This window comes from Hemicordylus capensis, chromosome 14 (assembly GCF_027244095.1).
Source record: "Hemicordylus capensis ecotype Gifberg chromosome 14, rHemCap1.1.pri, whole genome shotgun sequence".
Taxonomy (NCBI): domain Eukaryota; kingdom Metazoa; phylum Chordata; class Lepidosauria; order Squamata; family Cordylidae; genus Hemicordylus; species Hemicordylus capensis.
This window is the reverse complement of record NC_069670.1, coordinates 19,886,120-19,906,786: the sequence shown is the minus strand read 5'-3', so window position 1 is coordinate 19,906,786 and position 20,667 is coordinate 19,886,120. Positions and strand designations below refer to the sequence as shown.

Genomic DNA, 20,667 nt, shown 5'->3' with positions numbered 1-20,667 from the left:
GCCCCGCCCACCCGCCGATCAGCTGAGAGGCGGGAGAAAAGGAGCTCTTGGCCGCTGGGCTGCTGCTTCCATTGCGGCCAGCAGAACAAGCCGGAGAGACGGCGAAGAGGGCGAGTGGCTGAGAGGCTATGGGGCTGGGCAGGGGGCAATGGGGAGTCACATGAGGTGCCTCTGGGGTGCCCCTCCAGGCAGTGGGGCCCCCAGACAACTGTCTCCCCTTGCCCTATCATTGTTACGCGCCTGTGTGGAAGCAATCTAGGAAGAGAACCTGGGTAGCTTTTCCTCCTACCTTGCTTCCACACAATCACTTCTACCCAGGTTCTCCTCCTTCCATGTTTCCACACAACCGAAAAATAAGAGCACAGCCAGCTCCCAAACCACAGTTTTGGAGGAATTTCACATGATTGCCCCGGGGCACGGAGGGCACGGGGAGTGGGGGGAAAGGCTGCTTTCCACTTACCTTCCCCCCAGACGACCAAGCAGGTCGGCTTCGACACACCTCTTGCGCGCCAACATGGACAGACCTGCTCCATGCAGCTCTGTGAAGCATAGAGTAGGGCGGAGGGATCTGGGGCTGGGACTTGTTGCAACAGCAGACATGTTGCACTGGGGATTCCCACGTCTCTGTGATTCCTCGGGCTTTCCTCAGTAGCTGGGGTAAGGGTGCGAGAGCACCTTTGATTGATTGATTCATTAAGTGCCGTCAGGTCAGTGTCGACTCTTAGCGGCCACATAGATAGATTCTCTCCAGGACAATCTGTCAGGGAGCGAAGGGATCTGCGAGGATCCCGCCACTTCTCATGCGCAGCCTAACCCTGCTTGGGGCAGCCCAAGAGCAGAAGGTTCCACATTCCCTCCCGGGCAGCATCTCCAGAAAGGACTGAGAGAGATTCCTGCCTGCAACCTTGGAGAAGCCGCTGCCAGTCTGTGCAGACAATACTGAGCTAGATGGACCAAGGGCGGACTCAGTATATGGCAGCTTCCTGTGTCCCTGTGTCCCTGGCAGGGTCAGGCTGCTGGAGAGGACCGCCTCTTTGATTCTGTGAATGACCTCATAGAGTGAAAGCCGTGAAGGCTGTTGTGAAGGCAAGTGGAAAAGAGGTTTTTTTTGGGGGGAGGTACCCACAATATTCAAACTTCATGGTTCCGTCCCAAAGGACGGAAGGGGTTTGTTATGTGGGGTTTGCTCCTTTGCTATGTGCTTTGATACAAAACTGGCTTTATTCCCCTGTTGCTCAGAAAAGTATAAATAACGTGACCAAACCTGTCTCTTTCTCCCTGCGGTTTCCCTATCCTGTGTGCAAAAGAGCCACAAGCATACGCCAAACTAGCTCAGCCGGACACCACAAACACTTTTGTGCTGAAGTGCCCAAACACCTTCAGTGACGCTCAGATTCCGGCCTCAGCAGAAACCAGCTCAGCTGCCAGCAACATGCGCTCTAAGGGCTGCGAGAGGAGGAAAAGGGTAAACCGTGGGCTTCTCTGTTGTGCTCTGTGAGAACGATAACATCTCCGTGTTCATTGGCACCTCTGTTTTTTCACAAGTTTATGAGAGACGCAGTGGTTAAGAGTCTGCCATTCGCAGAGGCTAACCGGCACCTTTGCAACAGTCATGTGAGTTTGGCCAGAGGCCAAAACACAGGAACATCGGAAGCTGCCATATACTGAGTCAGACCCTTGGTCCACCTGGCTCAGTATTGTCTTCACAGACTGGCAGCGGCTTCTCCAAGGTTGCAGGCAGGAGTCTCTCTCAGCCCAATCTTGAAGATGCTGCCAGGGAGGGAACTTGGAGCCTCAGATGCTCTTCCCAGAGCGGCTCCATCTCCTGAGGGGAATATCTTACACAGTGCTCACACTTCTATCCTCCCATTCATAGGCAACCAGGAAGATAGGAAGCTGCCATATACTGAGTCAGACCCTTGGTCCATTGAGCTCAGTAGTGTCCACACAGACTGGCAGCGGCTTCTCCAAGGTTGCAGGCAGGAATCTCTCTCAGCCCTATCTTGGAGATGCTGCCAGGGAGGGAACTTGGGACCTTCTGCATGCAAGCAGGCAGGTGATCTTCCCAGAGCGGCCCCATCCCCTGAGGGGGGAACACCTTACAGCGCTCACATGTAGTCTCCCATTTAAATGCAAACCAAGGGAGGCCATGCTGAGTAAAGGGGATAATTCATGCTTGCTCCCACAAGAGCAAGTCTGCAGCTGGGATGGTGTCTGAATCTAATATTTCCATATCAGAATCCAACAACTGACTATCTGTCTGGTTGTCGACTGTAATAAATGAATGATGATACTGAAGGTAAAGTGGTGCCGTCGAGTCGGGGTCGACTTCTGGTGCCCACAGAGCCCTGTGGTTGTCTTTGATAGGATACAAGAGGGGTTCACCATTGCCCCCTCCCGCGCAGTATGAGACGATGCCTTTCAGCATCTTCCTTTATCGCTGCTACCCGATATAGGAGTTTCCCATAGTCTGGGAAACAGACCAGCGGGGATTCGAACCAACAGCCTCCTGCTTCCCCACTTATTACCTGTTAATTATTTACAGCAATGACCTTCACTATTTTCCAAGCGGGGTGGGAGTACTCTGGCAAAAACATTTCAACGTGAGAGCCATCTCCCAAAGTGCTGCTGATCTCAGCACAGGGCTGCGCTTTCCTCAGTGCTGGGGAGTGGACGCCCTTTAAGAGAGACTGAGCCCTCTCTGAAGAGCTCTAGGAGGGAAGCACCAGGAAGGACTACACTTCCCAGCATTCCGTGCATGCCTTCCAAGATGGCGCCGGGGCTCAAGAGGGCTCAGTTGCCTTTAAAAGAGCCATTGCACAGTGCCAGGGGACTAACCAGAGTATTCAGCAATGGCCGAAGTGTCACACGGGCCCAATAAACAATTAGGGAGCCATTCTCAGGGTTGATGGGGCCGACACTCTCTCCCCCCCCCCCACCCCCGGCCAGGCCTTACAAGGAAGAACACGAATCTGCTGGCTTGTTGTGATTCTTCCAGATGTGTAGATGTTTCCCTTGCCCTGCTCGCCTCCTCTGGTTCCTGTCCTGGTTCTTTGATGCCAGAGTCAGCTGGGCATAGCAGATGTCATCCTGTTTTGCAAACAAGTGCGGGAAAGACTGTCATGGGCTGCTTGCATCTCTGGCCGGTCCTATTCTAGCCGTTTGGAGTGTGTGGCAATGAACATGCATGGATGGATTGGTTGATTGAGTGCCGTCAAGTCGGTGTCGAATCTTAGCAACCACATAGATGGATGCGTACATGCATACAACTAATGGGGCCGCATTTGCCCATATGAACCTGCCAGGGCCCTCATCATCTTAGGCCCTGCTCATGACCTCGCCACTAACAGAGATCCGGTTGGCAGGGACTAGAGACAGGGTCTTTTCGGGTGTGGCCCCTCGGCTTTGGAACGCCCTCCCTGCAGAGTTCCGCCATGTTCCCTCCTTCAGTGTTTTTAAAAAACATCTTAAAACACACCTTTTTAAGGAGGCTTTTTAATGCTCCATTTTTTTTTTTTTTGGTTATATCTGGTAGGTTATTTAGCTTTTTGTCATTTTCAGTTTTTAGCTTTTAAAACAACCTTTCATTCGAACCTAATGATGATTGTGGTTTTTCATCTGACAACTTTTTTTGTTTGTTTCATTTCGTTAATTTTATTACTTTTATCGTATCTTGTGTCTATCTTATTGTTGTGAGCTGCCCCAAGCAGTAGTGCACTGGAGAGGTGGGGTATAAATATTTTAGATAAATAAATAAATAATCAGATTGAGAGCTGAAACAGGGCGGGGGCGGGTAGCCCTGCCTTCAAGTTCCCAGTGCTTTCCCCACCGAGCTCTTCTGAGAGGGCTCCTTCTCTCTCAAAGGACCCTCCAAAAAAATGGGATAGACTCCTGAAACATATCTAAGGTTCCTGCCTAGACTATGGTTATTAATTTGTGCATTGCATTTATCTATCAACCAATCAGTTTGTTGATTCCAGTCTCCGACCAGCCAACAAAAGCATATACATATGACACATATAATAAAACATCTATGACATACCACGCCCATAAAATACAGTTAGCAACCAATACTATACAATAGCCCCAAACCCTCACTATAACTTCTGCACAGGCAGTTAATTCAAGAGTTGCCACTGCGTCTATGTTTCCTCTGCGGAGCTCAGAGCAGCATACAGGGTGTTCTTCCATTTTATCCTCACAACAACCCTTTGAGGTAGGCTCTGGAGGGAGAGGGTCTTTCCCAAGGCCATAGCTAAGTTGCATTCGAACCCAGGTCCCACCAAGTTAACCCCATCACACAGCAGGGCAATTCACACGATTGGAATGAGGATCGGAGAAGCCCCCTTTCGCATGCACCCCAACTGAGTATGTTTCAGTTTCAGAATGCTTCAGAATGTTTCAGAAACATTTGAGCATTTCCTGTGAGTGTCACTTTTGATATTTCCCCCCAAATATAGAGATATCCCCCCCCAAAAAAAGAGCCCTACCTCTGAGGACGGAGGTTCAGAAATCTTGGGCTGGGAACCTTAGGAAGCAAAAGAGAGTAAAGAAACAAAGCTAAATAATTTAGAAGGTTAAAAAAAAAAAAGATGTAGGCAGAATAATTCACTAGAACAGGGGTTCCTAATGTCATGAAATAGACCTTTGTTCAGCCCAAAATCTCATTCAAGTTTCATGTCAGAATTCCCCTCAATCCTATAAGCCAGTTTTAGCCTGGCCTGGCTGTTCTGTGCATTTCGTGTCTCAAATTAGCCCTGTTGTGAATCAGTTAACCTCTTCAGGCCAGGAAAAGACTCGAAATGTTCTTAAGCACCCCAAATGCAAATGGGGCCCCCTATTGTCTCAGGAACCTGCTATTATCAGGGGGAGGCATTAGGTCTTTGAAATAAGTCTGAGCAGTTGGATACCAGGATGTTTTGCCCATCCAAATTTAATTAATAGTCGGCTTTATCTCTTTTGTGCTAGAGGCTAAATTTGCAAACTTTTCCCTATAAAGGAAACAGCCAGCTTTTTGGTGGTGGCTTTCCGTTTATGGAATAGAGGAGAGGATTGCTGGTCTTGTGATAGCAGGCATGAATCGCCCCCTTTGCTAAGCAGGGTCTGCCCTGGCTTGCATTTGAATGGGAGACTACATGTGTGAGCACTGTAAGATATTCCCCTTAGGGGATTGGGCTGCTCTGGGAAGAGCATTTGCTTACTTGTGTGCAGAAGGTTCCAAGTTCCCTCCCTGGCAGCATTTTCAAGATAGGGCTGAGACAGACTCCTGCCTGCAACCTTGGAGTAGCCGCTGCCAGTCTGTGTAGACAATACTGAGCGTGAGCGAGATGGACCAATGGTCTGACTCAGTATATGGCAGCTTTCGATGTTCTTCCCAGTCAGGCTCATCTGGCATCATCACTGTTCTTTAGGATGCCAGGTGAAGACCTTTCTGTTCACTCAGGCTTTTAAAAATGGATTAAAAAAAAAGTTTTAAAAATGTTTTGTACTGCATTTTTAATTTTGTATTGTAATTTGTTTGTTTTTCGTGTTTTTATAGGATTTTTTTTTAACTGTGGTGTTGTGAGCTGCCCAGAGAACAATTTTTATGGTGCAACTAACAAATAAAATTGTTCATCATCATCATCATCATCATCATCATCAATAATATTACTAATGATGATGATGATGATGATAATGATGATGATAATAACAAGAAGAAAGAAACAGAGGGTTTAATACAGTCTGCACAAGAACAGGCACTAAGAACAAATGCAATAAGAGCAAAAGTAGAAAAGTCAACAACAAACAGAAAGTGCCGCCTTTGTAAAGAAGCAGATGAAACCGTGGACCACCTAATCAGCTGTTATAAAAAGCTTGCACAGACTGACAACAAACAAAGGCATGACAAGGTAGCAGCAATGATACACTGGAACATCTGCAAAAAATACAAGCTACCTGCAGCCAAAAATTGGTGGGCCAAAAATTGGTGGCACAATTTTTTTATGGTGCAGCTAACAAATAAAGTTGTTCATCATCATCAATAATATTACTGATGATAATAGTAATAATAATAATAATAACAGCAATAATAATCTCTTTAATTCTTTAGTTATCCTAGACCCTTGGAAAGGGCTCGATAATTAAAGCACCAAATCCAGTCAATAACATCTGGTAGACTGTGTGTAAATAGCATAATAAAGGTTTGGTACGCCCTGCTCTAGGCAACCCACAAACACAGAACACTGTTGCCCAACCCTGGAATATGACCCGTTCCTTACCAAGGATTCTGTGTCGGATTTCTCTCTACATTAAAATATCCGGACACGGGATTGATTGTGCTTGCTATTTATTCCTAGGTGTGATTGCTGGAATTACCTCGCCTGGAAGGGCAGAATCGAATCCAAAGACAGCTCAGGAGGAGGAGGAGTGCCAGCCCACCTCCAACAGTCACGGGGATTGTGTAAGCCAGACAAGTCTCACCAAGGTCTGTGGGGGAAGCTTTAAAAGGGAGAGAGAGATTTGCTTACTCAGAATTACAGCCTTTGACAGATAAGCCTACAATTCATAAGAACAGCCCTGCTGGATCAGGCCCGAGGCCTAGCTGGTCTTGTGGTCGCAAGCATGAAATGTCCCCTTTACTAAGCAAGGTCTGAATGGGAGACGACATGTGCGAGCGCTGTAAGGTATTCCCTCCTCAAGGGATGAGGCCACTCTGGGAAGATCACCTGCCTGCTTGCATGCAGAAGGTTCCAAATTCCCTCCCTGGCAGCATCTCCAAGAGAGAGCTGAGAGAGATTCCTGCCTGCAACCTTGGAGAAGCCGCTGCCAGTCTGTGTGGACACTACTGAGCTCGATGGACCAAGGGTCTGACTCAGTATATGGCAGCTTCCTATCTTCCTGGTTGCATATGAATGGGAGGATAGAAGTGTGAGCACTGTGTAAGATATTCCCCTCAGGGGATGGAGCCGCTCTGGGAAGAGCATCTGAGGCTCCAAGTTCCCTCCCTGGCAACATCTCCAAGATCGGGCTGAGAGAGACTCCTGCCTGCAACCTTGGAGAAACCGCTGCCAGTCTGTGAAGACAATACTGAGCAAGATAGACCAATGGTCTGACTCAGTATATGGCAGCTTCTTTTGTTCCTCTCTCTGTTCCTTGGAGAGCTGTTGCCAGTCAATATAGACCAGAGATTCTCAACGTTGGGTCCCCAGATGATATTGGACTTCAACTCACATAATCCCCAACTAAAGGCCACTGGGGCTGAGGATTATGGGAGCTGTAGTCCAATAACATCTGAGGACCCAATGTTGAGAATCCTTGGTATAGACAGTACTGAGCCAGGTGGACCAAGGGCCTGACACGATATAAGGCAGCTTCCTTTAGGGATGGGGCCATAACTCAGTGGAAGAGCATCTACTTGCATGCAGAAGGTCCCAGGTTCACCTCTTGGCATCTCCAGGTAGGGCTAAGAGAGACTCCTGCCTGAGACCTTGGAGAGCTGCTGCCAGTCAGTGCAGACAATACTGAGCTAGGTGGAACAAGGATCTGGCTCAGTATATGGCAGCTTCCTATGTTAATATGCAACTCACCTGCAGGGAATGGGGCACTCTTCTTCACACGCTTGCTGGAAGAATTGAACTGGACTTCACATGTGTAGATATTCCCACTCGCCTGTGAGTCCATGGGAAGGGCAAGGAGACTGATGAAGGTTAAGGAGCCGCTGCTGTTTCTCACCAAAAGGGTCTCTCCCTCTTGCTGGAGCGCTCCAGAGATGTTCCAGGACACCTGGACCAAGTTGGACACCCCATGGACCACACAAGCAAGTCGGGCGCTCTGCATGTGATGGGTTGCAGGAGGCTGCAGAAGCACCACCTGGCTACTCGAGGTATAACTGTCTGAGAAAAAGGGAAGCAGAACACTCAGTTCAGTAAGCTCTCAGGCTTAGGAGGACAAGCATTCAGTCAGGAGGGCAGGCATTTCTTAGTTTACTACTACTACTGCTACTACTATTACTACTACTACAGCTATTTATACACCATTTTCCAACAAAAGTTTCCAAAACGGTTTACATAGAGAAAGAATAAAAATCAAATGAGGGCTTCCTGTCCCCAAAGGGCTCACATTCTAAAAAGAAACAAAAGAGAGACACCAGCAACAGCCACTAGAGGGACGTTGTGCTGGGGATGGAGAGGGCCAGTTGCTCTCCTCCTGCTCAGTAAAGAGAACTGCCACTTGAAAAAGGTGCCTCTTGGCTCAGTTCACAGGGGCGAGATTTCAGAATTTTGTCCAGGTGCTTGGTTTTCAAACTGTATTCCAGAGAAGTTCATCTTCGGAAGCTCACTAGGGGCTCCTCAGTGTGAAGATCAGTAATGGGCTCATAGGAAGCTGCCGTATACAGAGTCTGACCCTTGGTCCATCTAGCTCAGTATTGTCTGCACTGACTGGCAGCAGCTCTCTGAGGGGCATTTCCCAGGCCTACCTAGAGATGCTGCCAGGGATCGAACCTGGGACCTTCTGCATGCAAAGCAGATGCTCTGCCACTGAGCTACGGCCCCATCCAAGGAAGCTAGTATTGTCTACACCAGGCCAGCTCCACTTCGGCCCACCTGCAGATGTTGGCCTACAACTCCCATAATCCCCAGCTATTGGCCACTGTGGCTGGGGATTGTGGAAGTTGTAGTCCCAAAACAGTTGAGCAGGCCTGGTCTACACTGACAGCTTGCATGCAGAAGGCCCCAGATGTACTCCCTGGCAGTATATCTCCAGGTAGGGCTGGGGGGGGGACTCCTGCCTGAAACCTTGGAGAAACGGCTGCCAGTCAGTGCAGACAATACTAAGACAGACGGACCAAGGGTCTGACTCAGTATGAGGCAAGTTCCTATGACTTTTGTCCATTTATTTATTTATTTAGCTAACTTAATTAACTAAATTAATTTATTTGGCAAAGAGGCACCTTTTAACGTGGTGATTCTCTTTACTGAGCAGGGGGAGAGCAACTGGCCCTCTCCACCCCCAGCACAGCATCCCTCCAGTGACTGTTGCTGGTGTCTCTCTTAGGTTTATTTTTAGATTGTGAGCCCTTCGGAGACAGGAAGCCATCTTATTTATTTGTTATTTCTCTTTGTAAACTGCCTTGAGCCATTTTTGGAAGGGTGGTATAGAAATCGAATGAATGAATGAATGAATGAATGAATATGTATATTCCCCCAGCATAATAGTGTTTGGGGCAGCTCACAAAGGCAATAAACAGATAAAACAATATAAAATTAATAACATCCAGTTTTTAAAAATCTAGATCTGGTTAAACCCAGATTTTAAAAACCTACTGGACACAGACAGATAATAAAACCATAAAAGCCCCTCTAAAATACTTTAAGTATTTTTTTTTTTAAACTCAAGGGAGGGAACATGGGAAACTCATCTAGGAGCCCCAAAGGCCCTGTCCCGAGTTATACACTGATCGGGCCATCCAGATCCCCATTGCAAAATTCAAGCCTGCTTCCTTACCTCCAACGATCAGCAAAGAAGATCCATTGCTGAAAGTCAAGCCGGACGGACTTCTGCGAGCGCAGAAATATAGGCCAGAATCTTCCCTTTGGGCCTTGGAAATAGCTAATATCCACCTGTACTTTTCTGCTCTGCAGACAAACCTGCCTTGAGTGTTCTTATCTTTGCAGCCCTGGATGAAATGTGGTATTTCGCCTTGGCTTTCTTTATACCAGCTGAATGCCAATCCTTGGCCATCAATTTTGCTTGTTGAATTGCACGAGACCTCAGCTGTGCCCCCAGAATCCACAAACTGGAACTGCTGGGTCTGATATAGTAATGATTTGGCTTGTAGCACTGTGGGAGCAAATACAGAAAGGAATATTGTGGATGTAATCCGGGCTGTCTCAAGGGTTTCTGGCGCCCAAGGTGAAGTTTGATCAGCGGTGAAGTCCAGAGCCTTGGCTTTAAATTGAGCCACACAGGTGCCTAATTTAGGAGGCTGAATGACCAGTAAATGACCAGTGGATGACCAGTGGATGACTACCCTGTGCTGGTTTGAGGATGCTGTGGGAGAGAGTTCCTGGTCCCTCATGGGGGCAAAACTCTAACCCTTCAGAGATGAAAGGAGAGCTGATGCACAGTGGTCACAAGCATGAATTGTCCGCTTAGCTAACCAGGGTCCACCCTGGTTGAATTCGAATGGGAGACTTGAAGTGTGAGCACTGTAAGATCTTCCCCTCAGGGGATGGAGCCGCCCTGGGAAGAGCATTTAAGTTCCAAGTTCCCTCCCTGGCAGCATCTCCAAGAGAGGGCTGAGAGAGATTCCTGCCTGCAACCTTGGAGAAGCCGCTGCCAGTCTGTGAAGACAATACTGAGGTAGATAGACCAATGGTCTGACTCCATATATGGCAGCTTCCTATATTCCTAATGATTTCCTCTTCTAGATATTGTCAGGGAATCCCCTGGGGAAGTTAGGAACATAGGAAGCTGCCATATACTGAGTCAGACCATAGATCCATCTCATTCAGTATAGTCTTCACAGACTGGCAGCAGCTTCTCCAAGGTTGCAGTCAGGAATCTCTCTCATCCCTATCTTGGAGATGCCGGAGAGGGAATTTGAAACCTTCTGCTCTTCCCAGAGTGGCTCCATCCCTTGAGGGGAATATCTTACAGTGCTCACACTTCTAGTCTCCCATTCATATGCAACCAGGGCAGATCCTGCTTAGCTAAGGGGACAAGTCATGCTTGCCACCAGAAGACCAGCTCTCTTCCCCAAGTTGTTGGCCAGGATGCCTCTGACCCAAAAGGCTGGAAATCTGGTACACTTAAGAATGTGCGTGCGAGATGTTTTTTGTAAGGGCTGCAAAACTCTCATATGCAGGGGCAGATTAAGCTTTTTGTTGCCCATAGGCAAAAAGGCTTTTGCCTCCCTTTTACCTTAAACGAAAAAGGTTTGCCTTTTCTTTAATGGTAAAATCGGGGGGGGGGGGGGTCTCCTCGCCCCCTCCACCCTTGCTGCAGCCACCACTGCCCATGGAGAGGGGCAGCGAAATTTCAGTTCAATTCAATTCAGTTTATTATGACCAAAGATCAATACACAGATTAAATCCAGATACAAGAGCCCCCAAAAGTGGACATCAATACCAGTGCATATATATAAACATACCATATATATAAACATACACATAAAATATACAATATACAATTAAAAACTATTACATACAATATAAAATGGAATAAGAGAACAAAATAATAATAAAAAACCCGAATTAAGAGTCTGAATTAACCATCTCCAACACACCGTATGCGGGTCTTAATCGCAGCTGTAACAGAATTTGGCCACCAGATGCGAGACATCGGGATACAGATGTCAGAAGTATCAGAAAGAAATAAGTTTATATAAAACTCATCAGAATTGTTTGGATATCTAAAAACAAGAGGGGCAATAAGTCTAAGACGCAGATCACGATAAAATGAGCAATACAAAAGCACATGACCTACTGTTTCAACATCACCATTCCCACTTGGACACAATCTCTCCAAAAGAGGAAGGTGGCAAAATCTGAGGACGGGCAAAATTTGCTGCTCCTCCAATTTTGCCGCCGTAGGCAAATGCCTACTCTGCCTCTCCGTTAACCCACCACTCTTCAGATGCACAGCAAATGCAGATTCAAGTTAAGCTGTTACCTGTGGAGGAGAGAATGAAGTACTTGATCAACAGCATAACGGAGAGAAGCAGCACCCGACGTGCAGGTTCAAGGGCAGGGATTCTGGGTGATGTCGAGGTCTGGCAAAACAGGTCGTCTCGGGGGTGGTGGTGCTGTGTCATGCTGCCTGCCATTAAGAAAGGTCAAGGAGGCATCATTTCTAGACACCGAAAACGACTCCCACTCTCTGAAGCTTGGCCATGCTTGAGACATTTAGCTCTAGCTGGTCTCCGGATTTCTTGGTTGTCTTCTCCTTACCTTGATGGTCTCTTCTCCATTTGACTCTTGCCCCATTTAGTACGGGTTCCCACCCTTCTGTTTGGCACAGCCCAGGGGGTTGTGCCAAAATCTCAGGAGGCAGATTTTAGGCAACACCAGAAGACAAACTGCAAGTCATTTTCGGTTGTCTGTCACATTTACTAATTGGGAGGAGTTGGATTTTCCACCGTCGGTGGCGAAATATCTTGGGCTGGTTCTTCAGTGTGCTAGTTCCATGTATTTGTATCTCTTTTGTTATTTAAAAATCTATATATTTGCCTGGTCTTTGTCAGAGTGCCCAGTGATAATCAGAATTTAAGATCAAGACTAAATTTCTGTGTAAACTTCCCAGAACTTGCAAGTGAAATAAGGGAGGCAGCAATTGCAAGCTTGCCTGCATTTTTCTTAAACAAATAAATAAATAAACATCTCTCTAGGTCCTGCTGATTTGTTAGAAAAGCTACTTCCTAGCCTTCCAGAGCTCCTCAGTTGGGTTTCTTTTCTCAAGACGGTGGTGCGTGACATCACACAGCCTTGGGTTTTATACCGACATAGATTGGCAGGAAATCTAAAGTTTTCACAAGAAATCTCAAGAAGAGATCTTTTCGCCAGCAGGTGTGCTTCAGAGTTCAGAAGCTGAAGGGGGTCTAGGAAATGTTTTTCCATGTGGCTGGGATCCTTCTGCTTTCTCTGCACAGTGAGTATTCTCAAAACCCCAATCCATTTAATAATTCCTTCTTGCATCATGGTTTACCTTCATGGTTTGCATAATTGGTTTTTGCCTGAGAAATACCAAAATGTGTTCAGCTAGAAGAGAGAAGTGAACATTATTTCCTGTAATATTGCACTGAATTGTTTTTAAAATGGCAAACACAGAAATATTGGCTGACATCCTGACCACATTTACTAGAGGAAGACCTATTGAAAGTTAATAGTTCTTTAGAACTATTCCCGGAGTATGATTATGCAGTAAGTTAGTCTGGGTGCAGGACAATTTTATTTTCTGTATATATAGCACAATGTCCCAAGTATTTCAGATGTGCTGTCTCAGTAATCAATCAATCAATCAATCAATCAATCAATCAATCAATCAATCACATTCTTTCAGTGAAGAATGAATACTTTGAAACCATTTTCAGAGTTGATTGTAGTGAAGGATTCTTGGAGGTCATTTACACAACCACAAACTGAGGCTCTTCACACGACACATGTGATTGCTCCGTTAACCTTGATTAAGGGGAGGGGGATTTAACTTGGGTAGCCTTTTCTCCTACCTTGCTCCCACACAACCGAACACTGGGAGCACACACAGCTTCCAAACCAGGGTAGAACATAGTTTTTGATTGTGTGAATGAGCTCATTGTGTGATACGTATGGATGTTTCCCCCCTGCCTAGTTTGTTCCTAGCACATCACAAGTGTATTGGTTTTCCTATAAAGCTGCTGAATCACAGGGGGATGCAGAAAGGCCACAATACCTGGCCCGGATCTTGGCATCTGCTGGAGAGACTGTCACGGTGACCTGCAAAATCCCAGATTTATTTCGTAAAAGAACCGTGAGCTGGTCCAGGAGGGCACAAGGCAAGAGCCTGCAGCAGCTTGAGGCAAGCACTAAATATACAATGCAAAAAAGAAAGGACCAAAATAATGAGCAACATCTGATCATCAACGAGGTGCAAAGCAATGACTCCGGAGTCTACTACTGTGCTGCAGACATCAGTGGCTCCTTCAGAATCGCGGATGGGACCAGACTCATGGTCAGAGGTGAGCAGCTTCTGAGAGCTTCTGTTATCTATCGCATGTCTGTCTTGCTCAGTGCAAAACCTGCTCCAAACTGCTTACTCACTGCAAAATAAAATATCTTACCAAGCATAATATATGAAGGTTTCACCATCGGCTACGCTGACAGGCCCTAGGGCTGGAATTGCTATTACAGAACGTTTGGGTCCATGCAGGTCTGGGGAAGGTGAAGATCTGATTCCTTCTTTATTTTTTGTTGGTAATTTCTACAACTGTCTATGTGACATACTTATTCGGCCATTGCTTATACTTTACCCGAGAGGTCTCTGGGGTTCCACCTGCTTTTTTTTTTTTTACTTAGCCAAAACCAGGTCCTATGTTCCATGAAAAGTAGCCGGCTTTTTAGTTTCTGCCATCAGAGTCCATGGCAAGTTGATCTCATGTGTTGAATTGCTCTGAATGATTCTGAGTCAACGTTTGCATTTTTGAGTGTCCTGCAAATTTTTACGTCATTGTTTCAATTTACCGGATTTTGAGTTAAATCTCTTTGTTATGGCTATGACTAAACAAATAAACTGCTTAGTATAAATTCACAATACAACCTTAGATCCTAATCAACAACGTAGACTCTGCTATACAAATCAGATACGCCAAAATGTAAAAATTAACTTCAAAAGAGTCCTCAGTATAAAACAAGCCAATCTTCTGGAAGTCTTTTAAAATAATAATAAATACTACTAATGATGCTGATAATAATAATAATAGCTGATAATAATAATAAATGCTGATGCTAATAATAACAATAATAAATGCTGCTGCTAATAATAAAAAATGCTGTTGCTAATAATAATAATGCTGATGATAGTAATAATAATGCTGATGATAACAATAAATGCTGCTGCTAATAATAACAATAATAAATGCTGCTGCTAATAATAAAAATGCTGTTGCTAATAATAATAATGCTGATGATAGTAATAATAATGCTGATGATAATAATAAATGCTGCTAATAATAATAATGTTGCTAATAATAATAATGCTGATGATGATAATAACAATAATAATAAATGCTGCTGCTAATAATAATAAATGCTGCTGTTAATAATAATAATAATAACGCTAATAATAATAATGCTGCTGATAATAATAAATTCTGCTCTATTAATCAGAATAATGCTGATAATAATAATCATAATAATGCTGCTGCTGATAATAATCATAATACCGCTAAACAACCACCACCCTTTCTATTTCTCCAGAGGCAAAATGGGCCAGATTGAGATGAGCTTCCTACTCCTATTTGGCCATACTATATGCCGCGTGTGTTCAGGTGACTGTACACATGTGCATGATTGTGTGTTCATGATTGTCCATGCATTCATTTTGAAAAGGAAGCTGGGTACGGACCCTTTCAAATGCAGGGGGCGGATAGGAAGTGGACTGTGGTATGTGCACTGAACAGCATGTGTGAACAGCCATACATGAGGACACACTATACAGGTTATAGGTGCGCCGAAAGTAGCCTGTGGATCAGGCTCGAGGGCTCTGTGTGTTCCAGTGATTAGGGAGCACTCCTGGTTTGATACCCTCCATCCAGAGTTAACTAGATGTGAAATTAGGGCTTTTTGCCCCCATGTGCATAATTGTCAGTGACCGGCGTTTGATGGCAGGAGCAGGCGAATACGGGTTGGTTTTGGATTTGGGTTCCTTGTCTCTAATTCTTGAGTGGCTGCGTTACTCCGTTCATAACTGGGTTTGTTTCAGTAGTGTGTGGTTATACCACGCTGGGCTTTAGAGGCCAAGCGGGACACCTTCAAGTCAACCCTCCCATCCCACTGATATGTCACTATCTTTCTCCACGCTCTTCTAGAGGCATCCGGGCCCAGCCTCTCCCTGCTGGCCCCTTCCTCCTGGGAGGGGGCTCTGCTTAGCCATGGGATCCCCCTGCTCTGCCTCTTCTATGATGGACACCCTGACTGGGGTACTGTCTCCTGGGATATTAGTGGGAACACTTCGGAGGACCAGAAGGACGGGGACGTGATTGACGGGGAAGGACTCTTCGGCATTTGGAGTTTAAAGCTGATTCCTGCAGAGTCGTGGACTGAAGGGGCATCCTATACCTGTTCAGACCCAGGGAACCGAAACACCAGTGGGCTGATAACCATAAGCACAGTGTCCACAATTGCAGGTACAGTATGACAGAATGCCTAGTCCAGTCCATCTGCCAGATACTAAATATATATTAATATTATTTAGAATAATTATTTTCATTTTCATTTTTATTTTTGCATTTTTATACCGCCTTTCATTAAAAAAAATAACCCCAAGGCGGTTTACAAAAGTTAAAAACATACAATAAAAACACAATAAAAACATCATGCTAAAAGTATAAAAACATATAAAAACAGGCATAAAACAATACAACAGATAAAAACACCCACAGCAGCAGTAAAAATGATTATGTAAAAGCCTGGGTAAAAAGCCAAGTCTTTACAAGCTTTCTAAAAGCCGTGATGGAGTCTGAGGAACGAATGGCCACTGGGAGAGCATTCCAGAGTCTGGGGGCAGCCACAGAGAAGGCCCTGTCCCGAGTGCACGACAGCCGGGCCTCTCTCATTGTCAGCACCCGGAGCAGGGCCCCCTCAGATGTCCTCTTTAGATACCACTTCCCCACAAAGCGTTCTCTAGGCAGTTCATAAGGTGGTTGCCTGCCCCAAAGAGGCTCACCATTGTGTGTGTTTTTAAAGACACAATGGAGAAACCAGCCACTGGGAGAGACCTTTGCTGTTCTGAACAGAAACAGTTGTTTTTTCTGCTAAGGGAGACACAAATTTAACTCCCCATTAAAGGAGCCAGAGATCTTGGAGAGGTGAAGGGAGGCAGAAAAGATGGATGAGCGAAGGCCCAGGAGGAGGAACGTATCTCTGCAGGCTGAGATATGGAGGCAGTGGGATTAATAGAGTAAGATCAGATTGATCTTGGAGATAAGGATATTGGAAACGTGATTGATCCTTTGGAGATTGATCCTTTGGAGATAAGGATATCGGAAACGTGATGTAGCAGAAGCCAGTGAAGGAAAGAGGTATATCTTCAGAAGAATGAGAAAGATTATGTTGGTTCTGGGTAGAATCAATCAATCAATCATCTTTATTACGGTCATAGGCCAGCATACAATACAGGAGGTGATTACACACACAGTGCAAAGTATAATGCACAAAGATATGTTAAAAGGAAACATTAAAAAGCATTTAAACACATAAAAGGGCATAAAATAGCATAAAAGGCATACAAGACATAAAGGTATAAAATGCATTTAAAAGGATAAAAAGGGACAAAAAGGCATGATTGCATAAAAGCTTAAGTGATAAATACAGCGAGACTATACAATATAACTATATATAAAAAGTGCAAAGCTACAGCACAAAAATGTGGAAGGTTCTGGGTAGGGCTGAAGTGTGACAGTGGAAGTTCCCCCTGCTAACTGAACAAAAGAGGCTCCTTTTAAAAGTGGAGATTCTCTTGTGTTGAGCAGGGGGAGAGCAATCAGCCCTATCCATCCCCAGCACAGCATCCCTCTCCAGTGGCTGTTGCTGGTGTCTCTCTTGTGTTTCTTTTTTTATTGTGACCTGTGAGCCCTTTGAGGACAGGGAGCCATCCTTATTTATTTATATCTATTTCAACCACTTTGGGGACTGTTGTTGAAAAGCGGTGTATAAGTATTCACCATATTTGTATTCGTGAAGGGGGAAAGGTGCCACCGACACAGACTTCCAGCTGCAGTTGGCCAAGAGTTGATTCAGAATGGTGTGCACGAATGGGAAGATTCTGGCTACTTGCCCTGATGCTGTGTCCTATATTGGCCCAGTGGCTAGTCTACTTGCTAGCATTTCCCTCTCTCTCTCTCTTTACAGGAAAGTGCATTTTCATTCTATATATTGGGATACCTTGTATCCTCCTCCTCCTGTTGATCCCACCTTTGGTCCTGCTCGCCAGAAAGCACCTTGCCAAAGGTGATGCATTTGTAAGGTAAATTGAGCTCCATTCGGCCTCTAGTCAAGTGTTACTCAATTTCCTCTTCTTTTGCTTCTCTCTAACAGGGAATGCAGACCAGCCAGGAAATCGGGTATGCATGCATGAAATCCCACAGGTAACCGGCATTCCTGGATACTGAAATGTCAGACCAATGTGCCACGTCTTGTTGTCCCCCCAGCCCCAATGAAGACAGGACACGCTCAGTTGGAGTAAATTAGGGCCACTTTATTCACATACAACAGAATAAGAACTGCAACGAGGTGCCTAACGAACCAGAGTGAGGGTAGTCCTCCTGTGTGGGGCCGCCTCCTTGGGAGGGCCGTCCCACACCAGGGTGAAGGGCCGGGTGCTGATTTGGTCAGGTGCCAAGTCCTGACTTGCTCTCACCACAAGGCTTCACCCCGCGAAGGGACCCACCCCCAACCCAAGCCGCCAAGCCCTGAGCTGGTGCGTCGAGCCACCCCCCCGAGCAGGGGTCATTCCTAGCCCTCCGGGCACAAAAGCCCTGAAGGGCTATTCCTTGGCCTCCCTCACCCCAAATGGCCCTCCAGATGAACACCGTTAGTTAAACCACCTACCCAACACCCGCACTCTCCGGCCAAGAGCCAGCGTGGTGTAGTGGTTAGAGTGCTGGACTAGGACCGAGGAGACCCGAGTTCAAATCCCCATTCAGCCATGAGACTTGCTGGGTGACTCTGGGCCAGTCACTTCTCTCTCAGCCTCACCTACTTCACAGGGTTGTTGTGAGGAGAAACTTAAGTATGTAGTACACCGCTCTGGGCTCCTTGGAGGAAGAGTGGGATATAAAATGTAAATAAATAAATAAATAATAAAATACTACTACTACTACTACTACTAATAATAATAATAAGTGACTGGATACTTCAGTGCCTACCTATGACTCAAAACCAAGGGACTCAGTGAGAAGTAGGCGGAAAAAGGTTGGTGCCAATCTGGTGTGACCCCCCAAATTCCTACTTGGCCCGCACAGGCAACCGGGTATCCCTCACTGAGTGCAGGGTGGGTGGGAGGGTGCTGATTTACGGAGCGGCTACTCGAAATGGAGGCGGCCAGGACCCAATCGGCCCGCCTCCTTCCCTTGATGGCCGGCCCATCACGTGGAGGGGGGAAGCAAGATGGCGCCCGTGTCTGCCTCATGTGAGGGTGGCACAACCCCTCCCCCATGGCGGTGGAGACCGGCATTTCAAGAAGGGCTTGGAAGAAACCAAGCCAACGCCTTTTGATAATTCAGGGCTTGGTATTGATCAGAGAAACTGGAATTCACACAGGACGGAAGAGTGGGAGGGAACTTCTATCAGACTGTAGAATAGGCCTATGGATGTCTTTGGGCCACCTTATACAGACAGGCTTGTGAATGGCCACCTGGTTGCCTGAGCTGTGAGGAAATGGATTCTGATGGAAGCTTTCCTAAAATGAAAGAGAGTGTTTCTTCCTCCCCCCGCTTTCTTTGATATGCCACAAATTACAAAGAGAGAGCTAAGGTTAAGTAGCAGGGGAGAAAGGGAGAGTTGCTGTACAAATGTTTGTAGACCAATCTCAATGGTTTTGCAAGATCTTGCAAAATTCGGTTGTATCATCACTGCTGAACATTTATTTGTGAGTTGCCTTTCCAGGGTGCTTTTTTTCAGATTAGACCCTGCAATGGGGTTACATCATATCTCAGAAGATATTTATTATTTTATTTATTTATTCGATTCCTATACCTCCCTTCCAAAAAAATGGCTCAGGGCGGTTTACACAGAGAAATAACAAATAAATAAGATGGAACCCTGTCCCCAAAGGGCTCACAATCTAAAAAGAAATATTTCGTGACTGTTGCCTCCAGCCACAGTCACTGGAGGTACTGTGCTGGGGGTGGTTATGGCCAGTTTCTCTCCCCCTGCTAAATAAAGAGAATCATGTGACCCCACAAGATATGATGTGACCCCCACACTTCCACACTTCCTGCATCCTGACACCGCAGTCCCTACACAGATAGCAGGGTGCCGTTCACATTTCCGATGCCTTGTTTCGAATTTAATCGCGATATAGAGCTTGGACATCATATATCTGGTGTAAAAAGGTTGCTGTTTTTTCGGGTTGTTAGTTTCCGCGAGACTGCTGTTTACGTTTCAGATTCGACTTGCCTGAACGGAGGCATTTCGCTGCTGTTGAGCAGCTAGTCTGGAAAGCGCCCAGTGGAAACTGCCCAAGATGTTTACAAGATTAAAAAATAGTCAACAACAATATAAAAAGTTAGTTAATAAGACAGACAAAACATTCAGGAGCGGGGAGGGAGTAGCTTTTTCATTTGTGGCAAATAAAGTACAAATTAAAGATTTTAAATGTAAACTCCCCAGAGACACAAGTTTTGAGCAGTATAGAAATATTTTAAATAAATAAAACCAGCCCTTGTGAGAGTGACCTCTGATCTTCTGGTTTTCTGTTCCAGACCGATTACGCAGAATTGCGCTGTAACAAGTGAAATGGATGTGGTTCAGTGGATGGATCCAGCCCGCTGGAAAAACGTTTTAAGTTCAAGAAGAAAAGCAAATTCCAGGCTTAAATATCTTTGAAGTTGCTGAATGTGGAGGCTTATATTAAAGATGACGCTTTCCAGATCCATGTTTTCCACATCCATTTTTTCATTCATTGCTCTCATGGCCAAGATATATTTGTCCTGCATTGTGTGTGTGTGTGTGTGTGTGTGTGTGTGTGTGTGTGTGTGTGTGCAGGGTGTATGGCTTTGTCCCTGAAGCAGCTTGGGACACCTGCTATCCCCGAAAGGGAACAATTCAAGATGACTTAGCAGGTCCTTCTTGTTGAACAAAGAACCCATCAAAAGCCTGATTTGCTCTTCCCTGTTTAAGGAAGCCACAAGCACAGCCAAACTGGCTTGGAGTTCTTTTTCTTTTTCCTTTTCCAAGTGCCCAAAGACTTTGGTGACATTCTGATTGCAGC

General features: G+C 45.8%; 1 protein-coding gene across 8 annotated transcripts in view; it reads left to right on the top strand.

Moving 5' to 3' along the window:
- LOC128337053 (immunoglobulin alpha-2 heavy chain-like) overlaps window positions 1-20,327 on the top strand; it is a 30,297-nt gene extending 9,970 nt beyond the window's left edge. Inside the window, exons 1-9 of one of the 8 annotated variants that reach the window (XM_053277593.1) lie at window positions 1,313-1,465; window positions 6,339-6,442; window positions 7,720-7,864; window positions 12,549-12,630; window positions 13,373-13,696; window positions 15,545-15,862; window positions 17,586-17,684; window positions 17,772-17,821; window positions 20,159-20,327. In XM_053277593.1, coding sequence (XP_053133568.1) covers window positions 12,588-12,630; window positions 13,373-13,696; window positions 15,545-15,862; window positions 17,586-17,684; window positions 17,772-17,821; window positions 20,159-20,191 — 867 coding nt within the window. In that variant the 5' untranslated portion in view covers window positions 1,313-1,465; window positions 6,339-6,442; window positions 7,720-7,864; window positions 12,549-12,587 and the 3' untranslated portion in view covers window positions 20,192-20,327. Of the gene's footprint in view, window positions 1-661; window positions 708-1,312; window positions 1,466-6,338; window positions 6,467-7,719; window positions 7,865-8,678; window positions 8,746-11,670; window positions 11,722-12,548; window positions 12,631-13,372; window positions 13,697-15,544; window positions 15,863-17,585; window positions 17,685-17,771; window positions 17,822-20,158 lie in introns of those variants that run through there. The other 7 variants (XM_053277589.1, XM_053277592.1, XM_053277588.1 and 4 more) reach the window with 7 other exon arrangements.
- The last annotated feature ends 340 nt before the right edge of the window (window positions 20,328-20,667 follow it).